A 19325-nucleotide genomic window follows, 5' to 3' on the forward strand; every position below is an offset into this window, starting at 1 on the left:
TTACGTTTATTAAACTTTCCCAAATGTTGCATTATTATGTGACCATCATAATTTTTCAAGTTATGGAAGAATACTGGTATTTTCTTTGTTACTTTATAGTTTAAATTACAATCATTGTGGGCAGCTCCACGGTATTGTCCAGAGGAATGGCAATGATCTCTCACCCTATCAAAATATAGGGGCTTTTCACAAATGTGACAATGTGTTGAGTTTTGGAAAGATACCTCTTGCTCAGGGGTCATTTGAAGAGGAATATATATTGCCATTTGATTTTTAATATAATCATAAGCCTGAAATAATCTTTCAAAAAACACATCCATAACATTTGTGCCACTGTACAACTCTTCAGAAATAATTTTTGAATCTTTTACTACGACAAATGCAAATCCCGATGGAATATGTATATTAGAGTTTATAAAGCATTCAAAATCTGCATAAATTACATATGGGGCTTTAAGTTGATATTTATAATTTTTAAATTGTAATGTATCTTGTTTAGACATTTCCACTCGTTGAGCATCAAAGCTTTTACAATATGTTACATGACGTTCTAATATATCATTAGTGTAAAAATGTTGTAAACACAACTTGCAAAAATGCTGCTTATGGCCATGTTTTGTAGAGTGGAACATTAACCTATCAAAATCACGAATTAAACAATAATGTGATTTACGACCTTCTTGTAATAATAATAAATCTACATGAGTATTACTAGTATTCAGTTTAGTCGTTCTTAATGGATATATAAATTTATCATATTCAACCCCAAATACATTAACACTTATATTATTCTGTGTTTCAAATTTATCTATATCAGATATTTTTACTGGATATTTTATATTTGCCATATTTAACTGACTTTCATAGGGTACATAATTAGAAACCCTTTCAGCATTGTTTGCATGCCTTGGATGTAAAGCTGCTAAAATCGACCAAAGAAAGCATCTATTATCATAATTCTTTATATTTAAAACAGCATGTTTTGATTGAATACTTTTTGGTGTGGGGATATATGATTTTGGAGTTAGGGGTTTATACTTGTAAATGTGCAACTGCCAATATTTAGTATGGTCATATATCCATCCACTGTCTTGGGCTTGATATTTGTGTATGGAAGCATCAATCTTTAAAAGTGCATTTTCAATTTGAGGCTTTAAATCTCTCTTCTCAATAGTTAAGATAGTAAGGCTTCTAAAATCCGCAATACAATCTTTCTCATTAACTAATTTTCCATTTTGATCCATTGAATATTTTATAAATTTGATTCTCCTAACTAACGTCCATTTTATCGGCAGAGGACAAGACTTGAGATTATTTTCAAGTTCAGCTCTAATCGATTCACCAACAAATTTAATCATCGTGTATGGACATTTGTTGCAAGAATTTACATGTCTTCTAAAATGTCCAACAATATTTTTCTTACAAAAACTACAACTCTTGTGACTTTGTAATATATGTGATTTTAGAGCAATGTTACTATCACAGATTAAATTACAAACTTTACATACATTCATTTGATGAATTACCTTGTAGTGGCGAATCAGGTTACTTTTGGTGGAGAGCGACACAGAGCAGTGTTGACAGGTGGGCCTCATTTTTATATATAACAAAAAAAAAATTTGTGCCACTTCTATTTATAGACTTTTCGAAAATTTCAAAATTTTGGAAATTTTAAAAATTTTCAGCTAGAAATTAAAAATTTGTAAAAATTACTTCAACAGATCCAAGACTAGCAAGGAGCAAGCCCAAGGGAGTGACATTTTCACCACGTCACCACTAGAGGCAAGAAGCAGGAGCCCGGAGCGTGCCCACGCCATGAGCCGAGTTCGCACATACATGATTTTGAAATAGAAATATAATATATCAACTGGAAAGGGGAATAATAGATGTACTAGCAATTGTGCATGGGGCAGAGGGGAGTGGTGAGGGGGGAGGGGGGGAGTTGGCCCAAAAACCTCGAACCACAAAAAACGGCCGCGACAACCTATACTACTATACATATACACATACATGGGTCAATAAATGATTTTTTTTTATTTTTGCTTAATATCGAATATATTTATGGGGAATAACTAAGAAATAAGGTTTGACAATTTGTATAGGGATTTGCAGGCAAAGATCAGGATTTTAGATTTGGTGGCCAAAAATAATCCCCATAAGAATAACATGGGAAAAACGTGTCTAAAGTGAGGTAAAACCGGCAGTTCTCCACTACTCTCATCAAATAATTCTAACGACTCAGAATTTACAAGCTACATTCTAATTCGTAAAACGCGACTACAAAATTGATACATTTCAATTTGTTGTAGCAATTACCGAAATTGAAAAGATTATACACATATCCCTTCCCATTTTTAATCATGTGCATTCATGGATAACGAAACTCATATATTACTCTATGTACGAAATTAACAAAGTATATTTTATTCTAGTTTATTAACAACAGAACAGTTTGTGTTACATAAAATATTCTATTATGAGTTAGGAACTAGATACAAGCTAGTTTAGTATATGTTATAAGCGTTATATTTCGCAAGAAAGAGACGAAATCCAAAAACCCCTCACGTACGAACAGTTGGTTGACAAATACGTGCGCTGGGTTGATCTTGAGCGTATAGTAGGTATACAGTGCATACATACGGTAGATGTTACATATTTGAGAAAAATACCAAGTAAATATTAAAATAAAATAATTATTTTAAACATTAAAACACACAATGAATATCTATATATATCAAACATATAACATATATTATATGTATAAAACATATCAAACATATGTTTTAAATATATACAACTCACGTTTTAAACACATAAAATATATGTTTTAAACATACCAAATATGTGGTTTAAACATATCCAAATATTTTAAAAGAACTTGGTACTTGGGTCAATCAATTGAGAAAAAGATGTTAATATCAACATAAATTTATTAACATGGTGACAATGTACAAAAATATTACAAAAATGAAAAATATATTTTTCAGAACCTCAGAGAATAAGGTTTTATTTTAGAACCTTATCATATACCGTGTAAGTTTGCTGATAATTTGTAACTTTTAAGGTTTTTATAAAACGTGCAATCACTTAAATAAAAAAATACATATTGAAATGCGAACGCGGGTTGTCTTTAAAGTGATAAAAAATAGGTTGTACAAAATAGCTTAAGTACCCTTTTATTGAACTTGATTTTAAAATAAAAGTTTCTACCCTGCATCTCTTGGTATGAAATCTTGAGAAAGTTGACTTGTTTTACAAATATATAAAAGCTATTGACTGTGTCAATAGTCAAACATCATAAACTCATTATTCAAACTCATTGATAGTATAAATTATAAATAAAGATTCAATATTTCAAAGGACCTTGAAATTTAATTAGTTTGAAAAATAGTAGATGTTCATTTAGTGTTGCAAACTTCATGATCGTTTATTTCATTTAGTTAACAGCAAACTTAACTACTACATTAACAACATCCTATCCTCTTTTATGCTGCTTGCAACTCTCTCATATATGCAATCCAGCCATTTTTGTTTGAACCTTAATAATCACAGATATGAACAACATCTCTACTGCCTTCGCTATGACGTCGGCGTTATACTGGGAGGCGGTATCGTTGCTGATATAGTTGGCGGTGTCTCTTTGATAGGGTCGTAGTATTGATATTGGCAAGATATTAACATGAACAGTACCATGGCTAACACCATGATGATTGAATATAGGAAGAATTCCGTTGCCTGAAACAAAATTATATGTGTGAATGATGAGGTAAAGTAGTTTGGAAGTGATTTTTAAAGGAGGTTGAGACCGATAAGCCATAATACAGAATGTATAGAATAGGAAGAAACAAAGGAAAGGAGTAGGAGTAAATATGTGTCAGAGACAGGGAGACGAACTATATAGGCCTAAGAGATTATCTAGATAAGGCAGAGAGAGAGAGCAAGAAAAAGGAATAGCGTAGTAGGCAACATGTGGACGTTGTGAAACAGGACAAGAGGAAAGTATCTTTAAAACATCATGTTTATAGGACATCAGATAAGTGTCAGATTATTATAGTTTACTAACAGAAATACCCAGATTATATGATTTAAATCCAATAACAATGGTGCACTTGTCTTAATTTGTTAAGAGCTCTATCAACTGGAAATAGAATACAGTAGGACCTCGATGACAAGAATTTTATGGGCATTATTAAATAAGACTTATTAGCAAAGTTGACTACTTATCGAGGTTTCCAAAAAGATGAGACTAGGGACCCTAAAATTAATTCTAGGGTGTTTAAATTTGTTTTCAATGGTGACTTAATTACTATCAAGGTTTTTGTTATTGAGTGCCACTGTACTTTAAATGTTAACATTCTCAAACATAACCCTTCTCATATTTTTCGGACCTAAATGTAAGCTAGGCCTGTAAGACTTTCCATGTCTTTACTTTGACTACTTTGACTATCATCCAACCAAATATAATCCTAAATCCAAACCAAAACTAGCTTTTCTCATTGTAATATAACCTAATTTCAAACATAACCTTAACCGCGCTGCCCTAACCTAGCTTCAAACATAACCTAACCAACTCACATGACTGTCGAACAGTTGCGCATGTGCAATGATGACCACAATAAAGTTGCCAACAGCATCAGTCATCGCCCACGATGCGGATATCACGGACTTCATCGAGTCTGGTGCCTGAAAATTAAATTGTATATTCAAAAACCAACACTCTTGTATGAAGCGTAATTTTACCACCAAAACATTTAGAATGTTAGTTCAATTTAAATTGATTTTAATTAACTTAATGTTGATACTTTACAAACACCTCTGGATATAATAACAAAATGGATCTTTGAAGTATTTGTTGCAAGTGGGTGTTGTATTGGAATCAAAGTAGCCTCGTTATGAGCGATTACTCACTTCTATTTACTACTACTTTCTACTACTTTCTACTTTCTATTTCTCCAAGTCAAACCATAATTTTGTACATTTAATTTATTTGAAATATACTGGCCCAAGTATAATTGGCCCAAGAACGCGAACCTACGTACGAGTGGAAAGAATAGAAGATTGATTTTAATAATAGCAACAAAAAAATTATATTGGTTGGAGGGATGCATATGAGTGTTGCTTGTGGATACAGCAAGAACTAAAAGCTTAGTCACCAAATCCCGCACTCTGAGACGTTGCCTCTGTATTGTTACTACTCTAGCACTTGTTACCTGAGTGTATGCGAACTCGTTGCCAGTGACAGAAAACATAATCTCAGCCACAGTTATAGTGATGTATTGAGGCAGCTGCCACAGCATGTGCACACTGTTGGGAGGGGTCACCTCAATGACGTGACCTATCTGAAAAAATATGAATATTATTTAAAAATCAGTGCTATAGGCAAAAATAATTAAATATAGACCGTCAGCTGTGCTGCGGTTATCATATGTTCTGGTGCACACCGCTGGGAATGCCATGTAATTACGGCCTACGTGCTAAGTAACTACACGGTGCTCCCAGCGTTGTGCACCAGAACCTATGGTAACCATGGTAATCACAGCACGGCTGACAGTCTATATTTAATTCTTTTTGTCTATGGCAGTACTCAGATAAATATAAGATATCGAAATACAATTAGAGGCAAACATTTCTTCAAAAAGCGTTAAAGATCATTTACTTCTTTACTCACCGTAAAGTTATTGTGGGAGTGAAGAATGAGAGTATATATACCAGCAGGTCCTAGCTTGATATCTCCATAGACTGTTCTGTTGGCTAACATGGCAGTAAAACTAGAAAGACAAAGTAAACGTTTGCAATATACATTTATATTATTTAGCTGAAATACCAACATAACATCTAATAACCACTGCGATAATTAATTGAATAACAATCAAATAGTGGAAGAAAGTGAAACAAAAATGTTAACTACTAAACAGCGTTATTTTCCTTTGAACATTGTAAAAGCTATGATAGTGGAAAAGTGACAAACAAATTCTTTATTCACCTAGTAAAGTATCCAATATGAATTTATTGTTTTGAGAGAACAAACTCAGTGAAGGACTTTATCAGTAGAAATTGAATCAGTAGCTGGCAGTTAAAATCTTAACTTAAATACCATTTAAGTTAAAATTTAATTACATTACATAACTTAATTGCAATACATAACTTATGGAAATGAAGTTAAGTTGGATTTGGTTTTCTTAGGTTAGGTCATGTAAGGTTAGGTTCTATGTTGGGTTTCCATTTCATTATGTTAGGTTAGGTTAGGTTACCCCTAAAATGTTATAGGAACAATTTTAATAGTGGCTGACTGTCTGCCCTCTTCTGTAAATGGTTTCATTTCCCATTCAAATCATTGTTAACACATGCTTGCATTCATTGTATATATTAGTTTTGTATGTTGGGAAGGAACGACGATTAAAAACACTAAACGTACCTGCCAGTTTCCACAACAGATTTGTATGGAGTGGAGAAAGTGTCTTTCTCAAACTCAAACATCTCATGGTACTTATGTTGGGAGAGCCAGAACTCGCTTTGGAACGGTCTGAGGCTGTGAAGGACCCTTGAACAGTAACAGTTATTTAAAATGCAGACAGAGCTTCTCGTAAAATTTAAATTAGTCTCATACATCTCATAAAACAGCTGTGTCCACGTAGAATCTCAAGGCTGTGTATGAAATCGGTACAAAGATCAATCTTACATTTCGCTGCCATTGCAACTATTGCTGAGATTACTTACATACACATGTACAAATTCTCCAAAGATAATCACATTAAATAGAAACAAGAAATAAACAGAATAAGACAAAGGAGGTTTTGAGCCTAAGTTGAAACGTTACTTTACCTTTTAAAAATTATTATTTTCCTAGTACTCAACAAATAGGAGGTATTTTCAATCTGATGTTACACCAGCAGCATAAATAATATAAAAATAAATACTGAAATTACCCAATACTTATGATTTATCTAAAACACAGGAATACCTGAGTCGAGGGTTTTCAAGATCAGTTTTGTCTATCTCGTCAGTCTCGTTAACCGTAGAAACTACAGGGACTCCTTTGATGGTGTGAAGAAAGACTGACTTGGCCTGAAGGAAAACATCAATCACCAAAAGTTGTAACATCATATTTACATGTTTTATTTGTTTATTATGTAAACAAAATGGATAAAGTTTGGTATGGCTATTTTGTTTTACATTATAAACAAATAAATCTTGAAAAGTTGTTAGGGAATATGGTAAAATAGCTTTTATGTAAACTCAAAAACATTTTTATAAACGTGTGTAATTTATTTTTAGTTTATTTTTTTCTACAAAAACTTATTTAGTTAAACCACAAATTTCTTGGAATTTTTAAACACTGGATAAGAAGTATCCGAAATACTACACTATATTCTTTGACTATTGATACAACTAGACATTCCATCCCCATAAAATTGTCGACAGTTCTATAATTAAAATTGTCTTAGTTGACGAGGGCCATCAACATACCGTGCTGATGTAAATTTCTGATTTAACATCTGTACACGGACTTTTTACTAAGTCAAACTGGTAGAACTACTTATTGTGAGCACCTGCTCTAAGCGATAAACTATGGCAGTAAAAAAGACCAGAAAGAAAGTAGGTTTTTAGTAACCTATTTTGTTCAGAATATTAAGGTGGTTTAGGGGAAGAAATCTATCTCCTCCGCTTGACCATTACCTTTAAAATAATATCTCAACAGCTGATCAAGCAGCATACAATAATAAAGAAAGGGGAATTAGCCCTCAAACCACCTAAATATTTTAAACGAAGTGTAGCACATTCTGTGAATAAGTTCTTTTTTAGTAAAAAATCGGCAACAGCTGGTCCATACACATGGAATGTCTACTTCAGTATCCAATAGTCAATGATTATATTTTATAGTCACAAAAAACAAATATCTCAAGAGTAGCCTTTTTTTACATATTATTTCCTCACTTTAGCTTCTTGCAGGACGACTCTCCCATGAAACCTTCTGTTCCTGAACTCCGAGCAGTTAGCAGCAGTCATGAACCTTAGCTCGTACTCCGCCTCACCCTCCAGTGGGATGCTGGTGAGCTGCAGAGCGTCCAGGGCGGGGATGACTCCAGACCGAGGGTCCATGGGGAGGGTGAAGGCTACATCACACTCCAGACCGTTGAATATCCTCAGTTGCGCCAATCCAGGACTCGGCAGGACTGGGTATGTCGTCTGAACAAGTGATTGAAACAATAAGTTAATTCTAAACAGTGAATTGGATCTCCTTGACCATAGTGTTTTTACTTAAATCATGGCTAAAGATCCAAATGATTTTAGTCAAGAACAAAACTATTATCTCATACATTCCAACACTTGTCATTCGTCTTTGTCTAAAACACTTTTTAGGCCGTTGTCCCCAAAATATAGACTTTACTTTAGACTTTAGGTAAAACTCCTACATACATTTTATTTAACCGTGGTACTTTTTGAACTTTCCGTATATAAAAAACGGTTAGTAATGCTGCTTGTAGAACTTGCTAATAGAGCTTATGAATTGTTGTAAAATATAGCTAATAAATTTCAGTTGTAATATAGAGAATAGAGCTAATGAATTTTTAGGAAATGACTTGAAACTAGAGTCGGGACCACGTAAGTTTGCAGTTGGTGGCAGCCAATCACAAGACAAGGCTAGTGCGACGTTGCCACATCGCACTAATAAAATATACTAAGCAATATTTTCAAATCAGCTGGTATTATTAGATTTGGCAACATCGCACGGTTCTCATTGGTTCATTCAAACCCATATGGTAAATAGGCTCCTCCCTCAACCGCAAATTTATGTGGTCCCGACTCTAGTTTATTAAAGTAATAGTAGCTCTAAAATTTTTTTTTTTCACGTGCGGTTCAAAACTAAACCTATTGTCTCGTATAGCGTTACATATTATTATAAAATGTATAGTAATTACAGATCAACTAAAAAAGTTTTAAGCCATACATAAGCTGCTAATGTAATGAACGTCACATATGGATAAATATTTACAAATATATTCTAGGTCGTGAAAATACAACAGGAAATATTTAGTAAATAAAACCTAATCTTTAAGACTAAAAGACATTACTCTTACTCCTGGACATTACTTCTAGATTACACTCGAGAACGGCTGACATGGCGAAGGCCACCGCTGCCAGGAGTCCTCCGACTGTGAACCTCTGCAAGGGTCGTTCCAGGAGACGGTACTTGGCCAACCAGGGGTAGATGACGATGTCGAACAAGGGGATGAACACCATGATCAGCAGGGGGTTGATGTCCTGCATCTGATCTGGCTTGATGGTGAACCAGCCTAGGGATCCGTTCATACGGGTGGCTTGGAACTTCCAGCTGGAGCCCTGGTAAAATATGAAGAATTAGATATTAAGTAACAAGAAATGAACACCATGATCAGTAAGGGGTTGATGTCCTGAATCTGATCTGGTTTGATGGTGAACCAACCTAGAGAACCATTCATACAGGTGGCTTGGAACTTCCAGCTGGAGCCCTGGGAAATAAGAAGAATTAGATATTAAGTAACAAGAAATGAACACCATGATCAGTAAGGGGTTGATGTCCTGAATCTGATCTGGTTTGATGGTGAACCAACCTAGAGAACCGTTCATACGGGTGGCTTGGAACTTCCAGCTGGAGCCCTGGGAAATAAGAAGAATTAGATATTAAGTAACAAGAAATGAACACCATGATCAGTAAGGGGTTGATGTCCTGCATCTGATCTGGTTTGATGGTGAACCAACCTAGAGAACCGTTCATACGGGTGGCTTGGAACTTCCAGCTGGAGCCCTGGGAAATAAGAAGAATTAGATATTAAGTAACAAGAAATGAACACCATGATCAGTAAGGGGTTGATGTCCTGCATCTGATCTGGTTTGATGGTGAACCAACCTAGAGAACCGTTCATACGGGTGGCTTGGAACTTCCAGCTGGAGCCCTGGGAAATAAGAAGAATTAGATATTAAGTAACAAGAAATGAACACCATGATCAGCAGGGGGTTGGTGTCCTGCATCTGATCTGGCTTGATGGTGGACTAACCTAGAGAACCGTTCATACGGGTGGACTTCCACCTGGAGCCCTGGGAAATAAGAAGAATCAGCAAGTAACAAGGGGATGAACACCATAATCAGCAGGGGGTTGATGTCCTGCATCTGATCTGGCTTGATGGTGAACCAACCCAGGGAACCGTTCATACGGGTGGCTTGGAACTTCCAGCTGAAGCCCTGGGAAATATGAAGGATTAGATATTAAGTAACAAGAAATGAACACCATGATCAGTAAGGGGTTGATGTCCTGCATCTGATCTGGTTTGATGGTGAACCAACCTAGAGAACCGTTCATACGGGTGGCTTGGAACTTCCAGCTGGAGCCCTGGGAAATATGAAGGATTAGATATTAAGTAACAAGAAATGAACACCATGATCAGCAGGGGGTTGGTGTCCTGCATCTGATCTGGCTTGATGGTGAACCAACCCAGAGAACCGTTCATACGGGTGGCTTGGAACTTCCAGCTGAAGCCCTGGTAAAATATGAAGAATTAGATATTAAGTAACAAGAAATGAACACCATGATCAGCAGGGGGTTGGTGTCCTGCATCTGATCTGGCTTGATGGTGAACCAACCTAGAGAACCGTTCATACGGGTGGCTTGGAACTTCCAGCTGAAGCCCTGGTAAAATATGAAGAATTAGATATTAAGTAACAAGAAATGAACACCATGATCAGCAGGGGGTTGGTGTCCTGCATCTGATCTGGCTTGATGGTGAACCAGCCCAGAGAACCGTTCATACGGGTGGCTTGGAACTTCCAGCTGAAGCCCTGGTAAAATATGAAGAATTAGATATTAAGTAACAAGAAATGAACACCATGATCAGCAGGGGGTTGGTGTCCTGCATCTGATCTGGCTTGATGGTGGACTAACCTAGAGAACCGTTCATACGGGTGGCTTGGAACTTCCAGCTGAAGCCCTGGTAAAATATGAAGAATTAGATATTAAGTAACAAGAAATGAACACCATGATCAGCAGGGGGTTGGTGTCCTGCATCTGATCTGGCTTGATGGTGGACTAACCTAGAGAACCGTTCATACGGGTGGACTTCCAGCTGGAGCCCTGGGAAATAAGAAGAATCAGCAAGTAACAAGGGGATGAACACCATAATCAGCAGGGGGTTGATGTCCTGCATCTGATCTGGTTTGATGGTGAACCAGCCTAGGGAACCGTTCATACGGGTGGCCTGGAACTTCCAGCTGGAGCCCTGGAAAATTAGACTTAGATAATAACAGATGCTAAACTCCAGAGGAAGTGATCAATATTATGTAATTTAAGGGGTTAGGAAACTTTACTATTTTAACTCCAACCTTATACTAATACGGACACTTTTTGGATTTTATAATGATAGTTAAGCCGATCAAAATAATATTAAAAACAATTTAATGCAAAAGTGTGATACGCTCCACGTAAGACCCGAGCCTTATGTGGACGGATAAATGCAAGGTTAAAAGAGGCCACCATCCTTTTTTTAAAATATCAAAACAAATTCTTATAATTCAGGTAATGGTTTCGAAACACTGCGTAATATAGGATTCACAGATTTTGTCGTACGTGAAAAGCTATAAGATACAGTTACAAGTAGTGTAATTGACGTATGCAGGGAACTAAGGGGGATATTTTAAAGTGAAAATATAAGCACTTCAAGTAATCTCTCTATCGTTAAAGATTATTTACGATGCATTTGTCCAGGATCATTGTAAAATAATAATCGTTTCAGTTGATGATTATTAACTAATGAAGATTGATTTGCAAGCAAACAATAATTAAGAGTTGATTAATTGAGGCTTAACTTATAGATTTATAGGGGGTTAAGGGAGTAAGATAGTTAAACAGCCACGGGTATACTCATAACTTATTTTCTAAACTAATAAAAATGGTTGATGCGATACTAAATTCTCTATTAAACACATTTTTACCCTAAGACTATAACCTAATGCTTGTTCATTGGTCAATATTTTAAATAAAACCAGTTTAAAAGAATAAATGAACCACAATGGTTTGGTTAAACAATGAAATTAAAATTGAATGGACATGCTTGATAAAAACACATTATTACTTGCTGATTATACTCAGGGTTTTTAAGTGCTTGTATAAATGTTTAAGTTATTCCAGAATATACGTATGGTTTACTATATGTCATTTCCTAGCGAGATGATCTAAAAAAGTCTGACTTGAGTCAGAGTACAGTAATAACCACAAAATTATTTGAAATTTGGATTGGTTGTCAGGTTCAGTATATATATCTTTTACCAAAGCAATATCAACTTGCCTGTTGGTCATAGAGTGCCCAGAACACAGGCATCGGTAGAAATAAGAAGAGGACTTGGAACGCAGCTTTGGTATCAGATATGAGTGATTTGCTGAACTTGTCGTCTGCATGGTCCAGCCAGTGATCCCTAGTCTCTTTCGATCTTAACTTACTCTTGAGAGCATGCTGCAAACAAAACACAGAGATAGTTAATACTATATCGATCATAATCAATACTGGAATAACAGGTAATATGATACAGGTTAGACAAATTTCCTTGCCTTTTATCCATGATTATTTGTATTTTTAAACTTAGACAATCCATTACAAATCTTTTACATCTAATCTGTTACATTTAATTCCATGTTCAATTGAGTAGAGATTTTAATGTTTTCATTGAATAAATATGGATCCACGTTAAGGTTTAAAACCCATATATTTTTATGTGAATGTCTTTCTTTAGTGAATCTTGAAAATCAAGATATTGTTACCTACGTAAAGAAAATTTCTGGAATCCAAAACTGAACTTACGATTATACATTTTGAGACATCAACGATAATGTTTCCTTGGGGCTCTTGACGAATGTATTGGCTTTTTCCAGACCAAAAAGCAACTGCAACAAGACAACCGTAGTTAAAACCTCAACCAATTTAGTATAAGCGTGCAATCCTAAAATAATAGGCCACTAAAGAGACATCTAATTTTTACCAAGCATTATTATTTGGTTATGGTTAACATTAGTTTATACAATGCCACTTTTATACATTACCAATCGTGTATAAATAAACATACTAGTTAAAGAGGAGAATGAATAATAATTTCACAAACCAAATTTAAAATATTATTAGTACCATTGTAGTACTTAATCTAATGAACTAAATGTTGTAAAAAGTAACAATATGAGTATATAATTTTTAAATGATTCCTTTATTGGTTAAACTTACTCAGTGACATAATAAGGGCGAACGTCAGCACTCCAAACGCCAACGGGAAGCAGTTTTCCTCCCCGAAACATTGGAAGTTATGCCTCAAGATGGGAGTGACATACATTGAGATGAGGGCGGATGCGTTGACAGCGAAGTAGGAGAGGCTGAAGAACATGGGGAGTTGACGGACATGCCTGGGGGTGACAAACTGGTCACCGCCGAAGGGGAGGGTACAAGGGCTGGAGCAGCCGCTGCCTATAACTATCGCAACGAACCCGACTATACTGAAAATCCTGTAAAAAGATATTTTATGTCATTTACTTTGAATAGTGCAAGTAGACTTTTCATCCTAAGCTAAAATCTGAAGTGAAGGAAGGTTGACGTTAAGTGGACTAGAATTTCAACGAAGAGTCTTCATTTTCAAAGAGTTGTTTAGCCTCCGGATTACTGTAATATACTTAAAATGGTTTACAATGCCTTCATATAATAATCCACTGTTGCTGTTTTGGCAACTAGTTTCCAGAGATATGAGTCTTCTCTTATTTTAGGGTTGATTTAACTACTTAGAATCTAAATCTTTGGTTCCAACGATAAAGGAACAAGTAAAGATTTATAAAAAAGGGTTAAGTACTGCATTAGGGGTGGATGAAATATCAATAAAAATGAACAGAGGTTTGAGCCCTTTCTGTATTGGAGCAATTACTCATTTGATCAATGTATCACTGAGCACTGGAAGTTTTCCTTCTAGTTGGAAGCAGAGCGTGGTAGTTCCTCTCCCAAAAGACCTTAATCCTTCTTCTGTTTCTGACTTCCGACCTATTTCAATCCTCCCTGTTATCTCCAAAATAATGGAAAATGTTGTGGCAGAGCAATTAGTCTTTCATGTAGAATCTGGAGGATTACTTACTTAAACACAGTCAGGTTTCAGGCAGGGGTTAGTACTTGTTCAGCTCTTCTCAATGATATTGACGAAATGATCGTTGCAAAACATAAGGGCCTAAACAGTGTAATGACTTCTCTAAGGCTTTTGATTCGGTAGATTTTGAGTTGCTTCTTGCAACGCTGAAGTATAATCAGTTTAACGACATCTCAGTGAGGTGGTTTTCATCGTACTTGACCGGGCGCACTCAATGTACAAACAATTTCATCATTTGTTATTCAAGAGGATTTAAGAAATAATCTCTAAATTAAACAAGCACTTTTTTTCGAAATAAAAATACTTTTTTAACAAATGCGTGCATTTATAGTACTTTTAACAGACTTACCTTTTATCCACATGGCCGAAGAAAGGCGTTGATGCAGTCGTAAGCACTACAGCTCCAGCTACATACACTACGGTTAGGTAGAGAATCGTCCTTGAAACATATCCAAATGTTAGTGAAAAACTAAGGAATACGATTCATAAAACAGTAAATATACTCCTGTAACGAAGTACTAGCATTTTCATATGAAATAAACAGTTCCTATTTAGTATTCAACCAATTGAAACCATAATTGTATGGACTTAGCCAAGAAATTTTTTGTTTAAGCCCAAAAGGAGTTTAAAAGTAACTATGCTAATTTCGTTAACATGTTTTAATAAATATACGACTCCAATTCTCCAGCTCTTAAACACAATTTTTCACAAAAAAAGTACACTTTACACAAACAACTGGCGAAAATGTATATTACATAATACAAAAAAAATATCAAATACAAACTGTGAATGAATGGTTAGGAACCTAATATTTTTATGGTAAAGGAACATATTATAATCTTATAAAGACGTATTGGAGAACAACAACAAATTGTGATGCTTTGTATAAAGAAATTGAGACGCGAATCAAGGCAAATGTCTAATAAAAGCCCAAAAGCAAATAAACTTCTTTAGATTTTTACCAACACGGGGAAAAACTGTAGTTTGCTTTAACCTAAGTAAAAATTTTGAATCTTTTGTTTATTTTATTATTTTAGCTTTTAATAACATATTAGATACTAAATATTTAAGAAAGTATAATTTTATTACACAAAAAGCCTATCAAACAATATTTTGAGTGTCCAATTTAACATTTTGTTTATTTGGTTGCAGCATAATGATGATAGAAGTAAACAAACCATTCCCACGTTAAAGAAGAAATAATTGAAGATTCACCTGGTTTTAGGATGAAAATCGACTTAATTGGACCAAGCCTCCGACAGAATGTGCTGGTATCAAAACGATTTATACTGTATGCAAACTTCTAACCAAACCAACCCGAAATAATATCATATTTTAAACCGTGGCATCTTTCATGTCTCTTTAAGGAGAAACAAAATGCCATGAACAAACTCTGTAAACATTTTATCTTAGATTTTGATTACAGAAAAAGATTAAGTAAACCTAGTCCAAAATTTCTACTCTGGTATGAAAAGTCATCATGTAATACTTGAACCATTGATAAAAAAAGAATAAAATATGAAATTTGAACTTAACTTACTTGTATCTGCCGAGGTAGCTGTCAGCAATGATGCCTCCAATGACAGGAAAGAAGGAACCAAGCATTGTGTACACATGGTATATCAGTGTGGCATCTGTTTCTGAGAACTTCAAAATGTCTACGAGATAAAGCGTTAATATTGCTGCAACAAGACACAAACATTATAAAGACTATGTCATGTAATGAAATAATTGTCCAAGTTTGTTTATAAAAGTAATTAGTAACTTCTGATTGAAATATAATCACAAATGATGAGTTAAAAATTACAATGTAAAATTCATAACAATCAAAATAAAAAAGGTTATAATACCTGTAGACTTCCTATAGTGGTCTTTGATCATCCAACAGGATAACACGAAACGATAATACCGAAACGCGTTATCCTGTTGAGTTTGTTCAAGTACCACTATAGGAAGTCTGCAGGTATTGTAACCCTTTTATTTTGATTTGCACAAAGTGGACTAGAAAAACAACTAAAACAAGGAACATAACAATATACCTGTGATCATCTGATACTATTACTACACATTTTATGATATTTGACTGTTGACACATCACTAAGTTATAGACTTATTGTTGAACTAGAGGAACAACAGCTGATTTTCCGGACTTACGCTGTTAATTGTGAATGTTTACTATTTCCCGGTTAATGCTTTGGTTCTATCAATTAAAAAAAAATATCATAGATCGTTAGTCACATAATTATATGTGATTTACAAATTATATGAACTAGATATTTTATGACAGTATTAATTGTCTTGGTTCAACTTTTCATCCCTTACAAATCGAGATGAATTTTTACTAAACGCATATTATTTCCAAATGAAAACATTACAGATATAGCCAGGGTTAAAAGTATGAAAAGAAAGGTTGTGTGCTCATGTTTTGAACATGCACAATCTTTACATGTTAACAAGACACATATAATTCCACTACCAAATTCCGTAATAAATTATTATTTAATATGTTACAATAAAAAAATTAGAATGAGTTGTAGGGTCTTTTCTTACATGATCTCATCCCCATCCAAAATTGTATACCCAGTTATGCTAAAATACCTTACGAGCTGGAACTTTTTCATCCTTTGTAGTTTAGCCATTGCAAAAGTTTATTATGACATTTTATACTTAACTTACTTTACTTACTTATCATGCCACTGCTGTAGAATTTTTCAAAGAATATACTTGCTACGACAAACAAGATGGCCAACGGGTACTTGTCCCTCTAAAAAACAATAATGAGTTAAAATATTCAACAAACCTTTTACATAAAACAATATTGGTAAATCCATAAGATCTTAAAAAAATTTATTGATTGATTTTGCTTTTGCATTTAAAGAGATGTTTATACTCTACCTATATAATATATTTTTTTATCTATAGAAGAGAAGAGGACATTGTTTATAGTAATATTCTTCGAAGGTGACTATTGGGGGGGGGGGGTTGTGACGTCAGTCTCCTTCTATTATCACAGTGGTGCGTGATACAGTCTGTCGACAGGATTTTTTAGAATAATTATCCTGATGCATCTGTCTAATGAATCTAAGATGGACATAATTTACAAAAAAAAAAAAAAAAAGAAATACCGATGGATTTGATTAAAGTGATAATTCAGCATACACTGGATCTAGCTACCCCAATCATCCATCCTACATTCCCACCAAAAACCGTAGAAATTATCTTCCAACACCCACAATTTTCCAACTGCCTGCAATCTGATGACACTTCGGGGAACATCCATCTAAATAACAAGTGGCCCTTGATATAATTGCCACTTTCAAATGTCGTTGATTTTATATTACCCTTAACTACTTGCTATTAAAAACCTTGGTAAGGAGTAAACTTTGATAGCAAGGCATATTTGATCATCCCAATGAAATACGTGTTATCAAGGTACTACTGTATTAGGAAACATAGGCATGACGATAGTGAATGGCTTTTTAAGTTTTTATTGTTATTTTTTTATTCGGTTATCTAAATTGAAACATTCAGTATCATATTCCAGTATCATATTCCAGTGTCGTATGCCAGTATCATATTTCAGTATCATATTCCAGTATCGTATTCCAGTATCGTATTCCAGTATCATATTCCAGTATCGTATTCCAGTATCATATTCCAGTATCATATTCCAGACTTGCAAATCATTATTAACAGTAATCATATTGCTCTTGCCTTCATAATCATTATATTTGCTCTTTGAAGGTTAAATACTTCCTGTGATAGTTCTTGACCTAGTATACTCTAACGTCATCAAGGTCAGTTGAAAACGTATTCTTTAATTAAAAGCTGTTCTAACATTTCAAATTATACCTCTTTAACAAATTAATATTTTTCCTAGCTGTTGTTTTTGTTTTTAGCATACAGTTTTCAAATTTTTGGGTTTGTCGAAGGTATTAACTATTTATTGTACTTAATTATAATTGGAATTTTAGGTATAATGGCAATAAACAAAAACAACGTAATTAGTTGCAAGATAAATATTTAGGGTTCAATTAAATTTGAAACTATTTTTATGATAACATTTTGCAGACATTTCTATTTTACTAGGTCAGTTATTACACCAATATTTAAAGAGAGCAATGGTATAAACCTTGAAACTTATTTTATCTTTGACCATTCAAAACATAGCTTAACTATGAAAACTATGCATTTATTTATCACAATTCAAAACAAGTTGTGATGGAAAAACAAATAGGTGAATTATGGGTTCGAATAAAGAACATTGGTTTAACAAGACAGGGAACAATTTTATCGGCAATGGAATATTTATTCTATCTGATGAAATGTAAACTAACTTGTTGAAGAAGTTACTAGATTCTCTTCATAGTTCGCAGGTATTACGAAACTGTTGTTTTAATTATTTAATTTAATGTAAATCATTTGCATTTTGCTCTACTAGCTTTGATTTTACATTGGAATACTGTTGACAATAACTGAACTAAGCTACATTTTAATAAATTCAAAGCAGCTACTAGATCATGTTTAATTTGTAACTGAGCAGTATTCTACCATTAACCAATTTATGTTTCCTACATTATAAAAATATTATGTAGCCTACAGGGAAAATATTATGAATGCAACCACAGTTTAGGAAATAATTTATGTATATTTTTGTAAACTTTTAATATTAATGTAGGCATACAAAATAAATGTTTCGCAGGAATAAAACATGTTTTAAAAAATACGAAAATACATATATTTTTCTAAACGCTTTTCTCTCCCTTATAAAACACTCAACGCACTCTTTCGAACAAATCTACTTACAAACACATTGTACTTATTAAACATCATTTTCGGTCCGTTCGTTGTCCGTGGGTCGAATCTGGGTTTTCTGCACTTGCACGGTTATGTCATCATTATGGCGCACTTCACCACTAAACAAACCAATAACCTTGTACATAGAGAAACCACATACACCGCTGGTGCTATTTGCTGAACTGTCCCAGATAACACAGCTCCGGTCTTATCAGAGGGTTGTAAATAATGGTGTCATTGGTGGCAATCGACACTTCCCTGCCCTTGCCTAGTCGCAATGAATGAGTTATCCTCGTGGTTGTGGAATGGTTTTAAAAACTTTTTGCTGCCAATCTCTTCATTTTTGTTCGTTTAGTTAACATTTTGTAACAGCTTGTACAAGGTGCTT

General features: G+C 34.4%; 1 protein-coding gene across 1 annotated transcript; it reads right to left on the reverse strand.

The window, feature by feature from the left end:
• Positions 1-3579: 3579 nt before the first annotated feature.
• On the reverse strand, positions 3580-19085 carry LOC128995772 (peptide transporter family 1-like). The gene is made up of 22 exons (XM_054420789.1): positions 18947-19085; positions 16826-16904; positions 15681-15822; positions 14490-14579; positions 13243-13517; positions 12829-12911; positions 12319-12483; positions 11011-11253; positions 10715-10816; positions 10566-10667; positions 10417-10518; positions 10038-10222; positions 9908-9935; positions 9686-9787; positions 9094-9342; positions 7936-8187; positions 6962-7065; positions 6416-6541; positions 5669-5768; positions 5211-5339; positions 4576-4683; positions 3580-3735 (listed from the first exon to the last, which is right to left on the reverse strand). The coding sequence occupies exons 1-22, from the start codon at positions 18971-18973 to the stop codon at positions 3580-3582; spliced, it is 2949 nt and encodes a 982-aa protein (XP_054276764.1). The 5' UTR covers positions 18974-19085.
• Positions 19086-19325: the final 240 nt, after the last annotated feature.

The sequence above is a fragment of the Macrosteles quadrilineatus genome, unplaced genomic scaffold, assembly GCF_028750875.1.
Source record: "Macrosteles quadrilineatus isolate MER2022 unplaced genomic scaffold, UCM_ALF_1.0 Scaffold_5__1_contigs__length_97177068, whole genome shotgun sequence".
Taxonomy (NCBI): Eukaryota; Metazoa; Arthropoda; class Insecta; order Hemiptera; family Cicadellidae; genus Macrosteles; species Macrosteles quadrilineatus.

What these genes read in the sequence shown, in the direction of transcription:
- LOC128995772 (XM_054420789.1), bottom strand. Translation starts at nt 18,973, where the DNA reads ATGATGTTTAATAAGTACAATGTGTTT. An exon ending in ATGTCTCAAAATGTATAATC is followed by an intron (nt 12,484 to 12,828) that starts GTAAGTTCAGTT and finishes TTTTGTTTGCAG; the next exon opens with CATGCTCTCAAGAGTAAGTT. An exon ending in CCAACCCCCTGCTGATCATG is followed by an intron (nt 10,519 to 10,565) that starts GTGTTCATTTCT and finishes ATATTTTACCAG; the next exon opens with GGCTTCAGCTGGAAGTTCCA.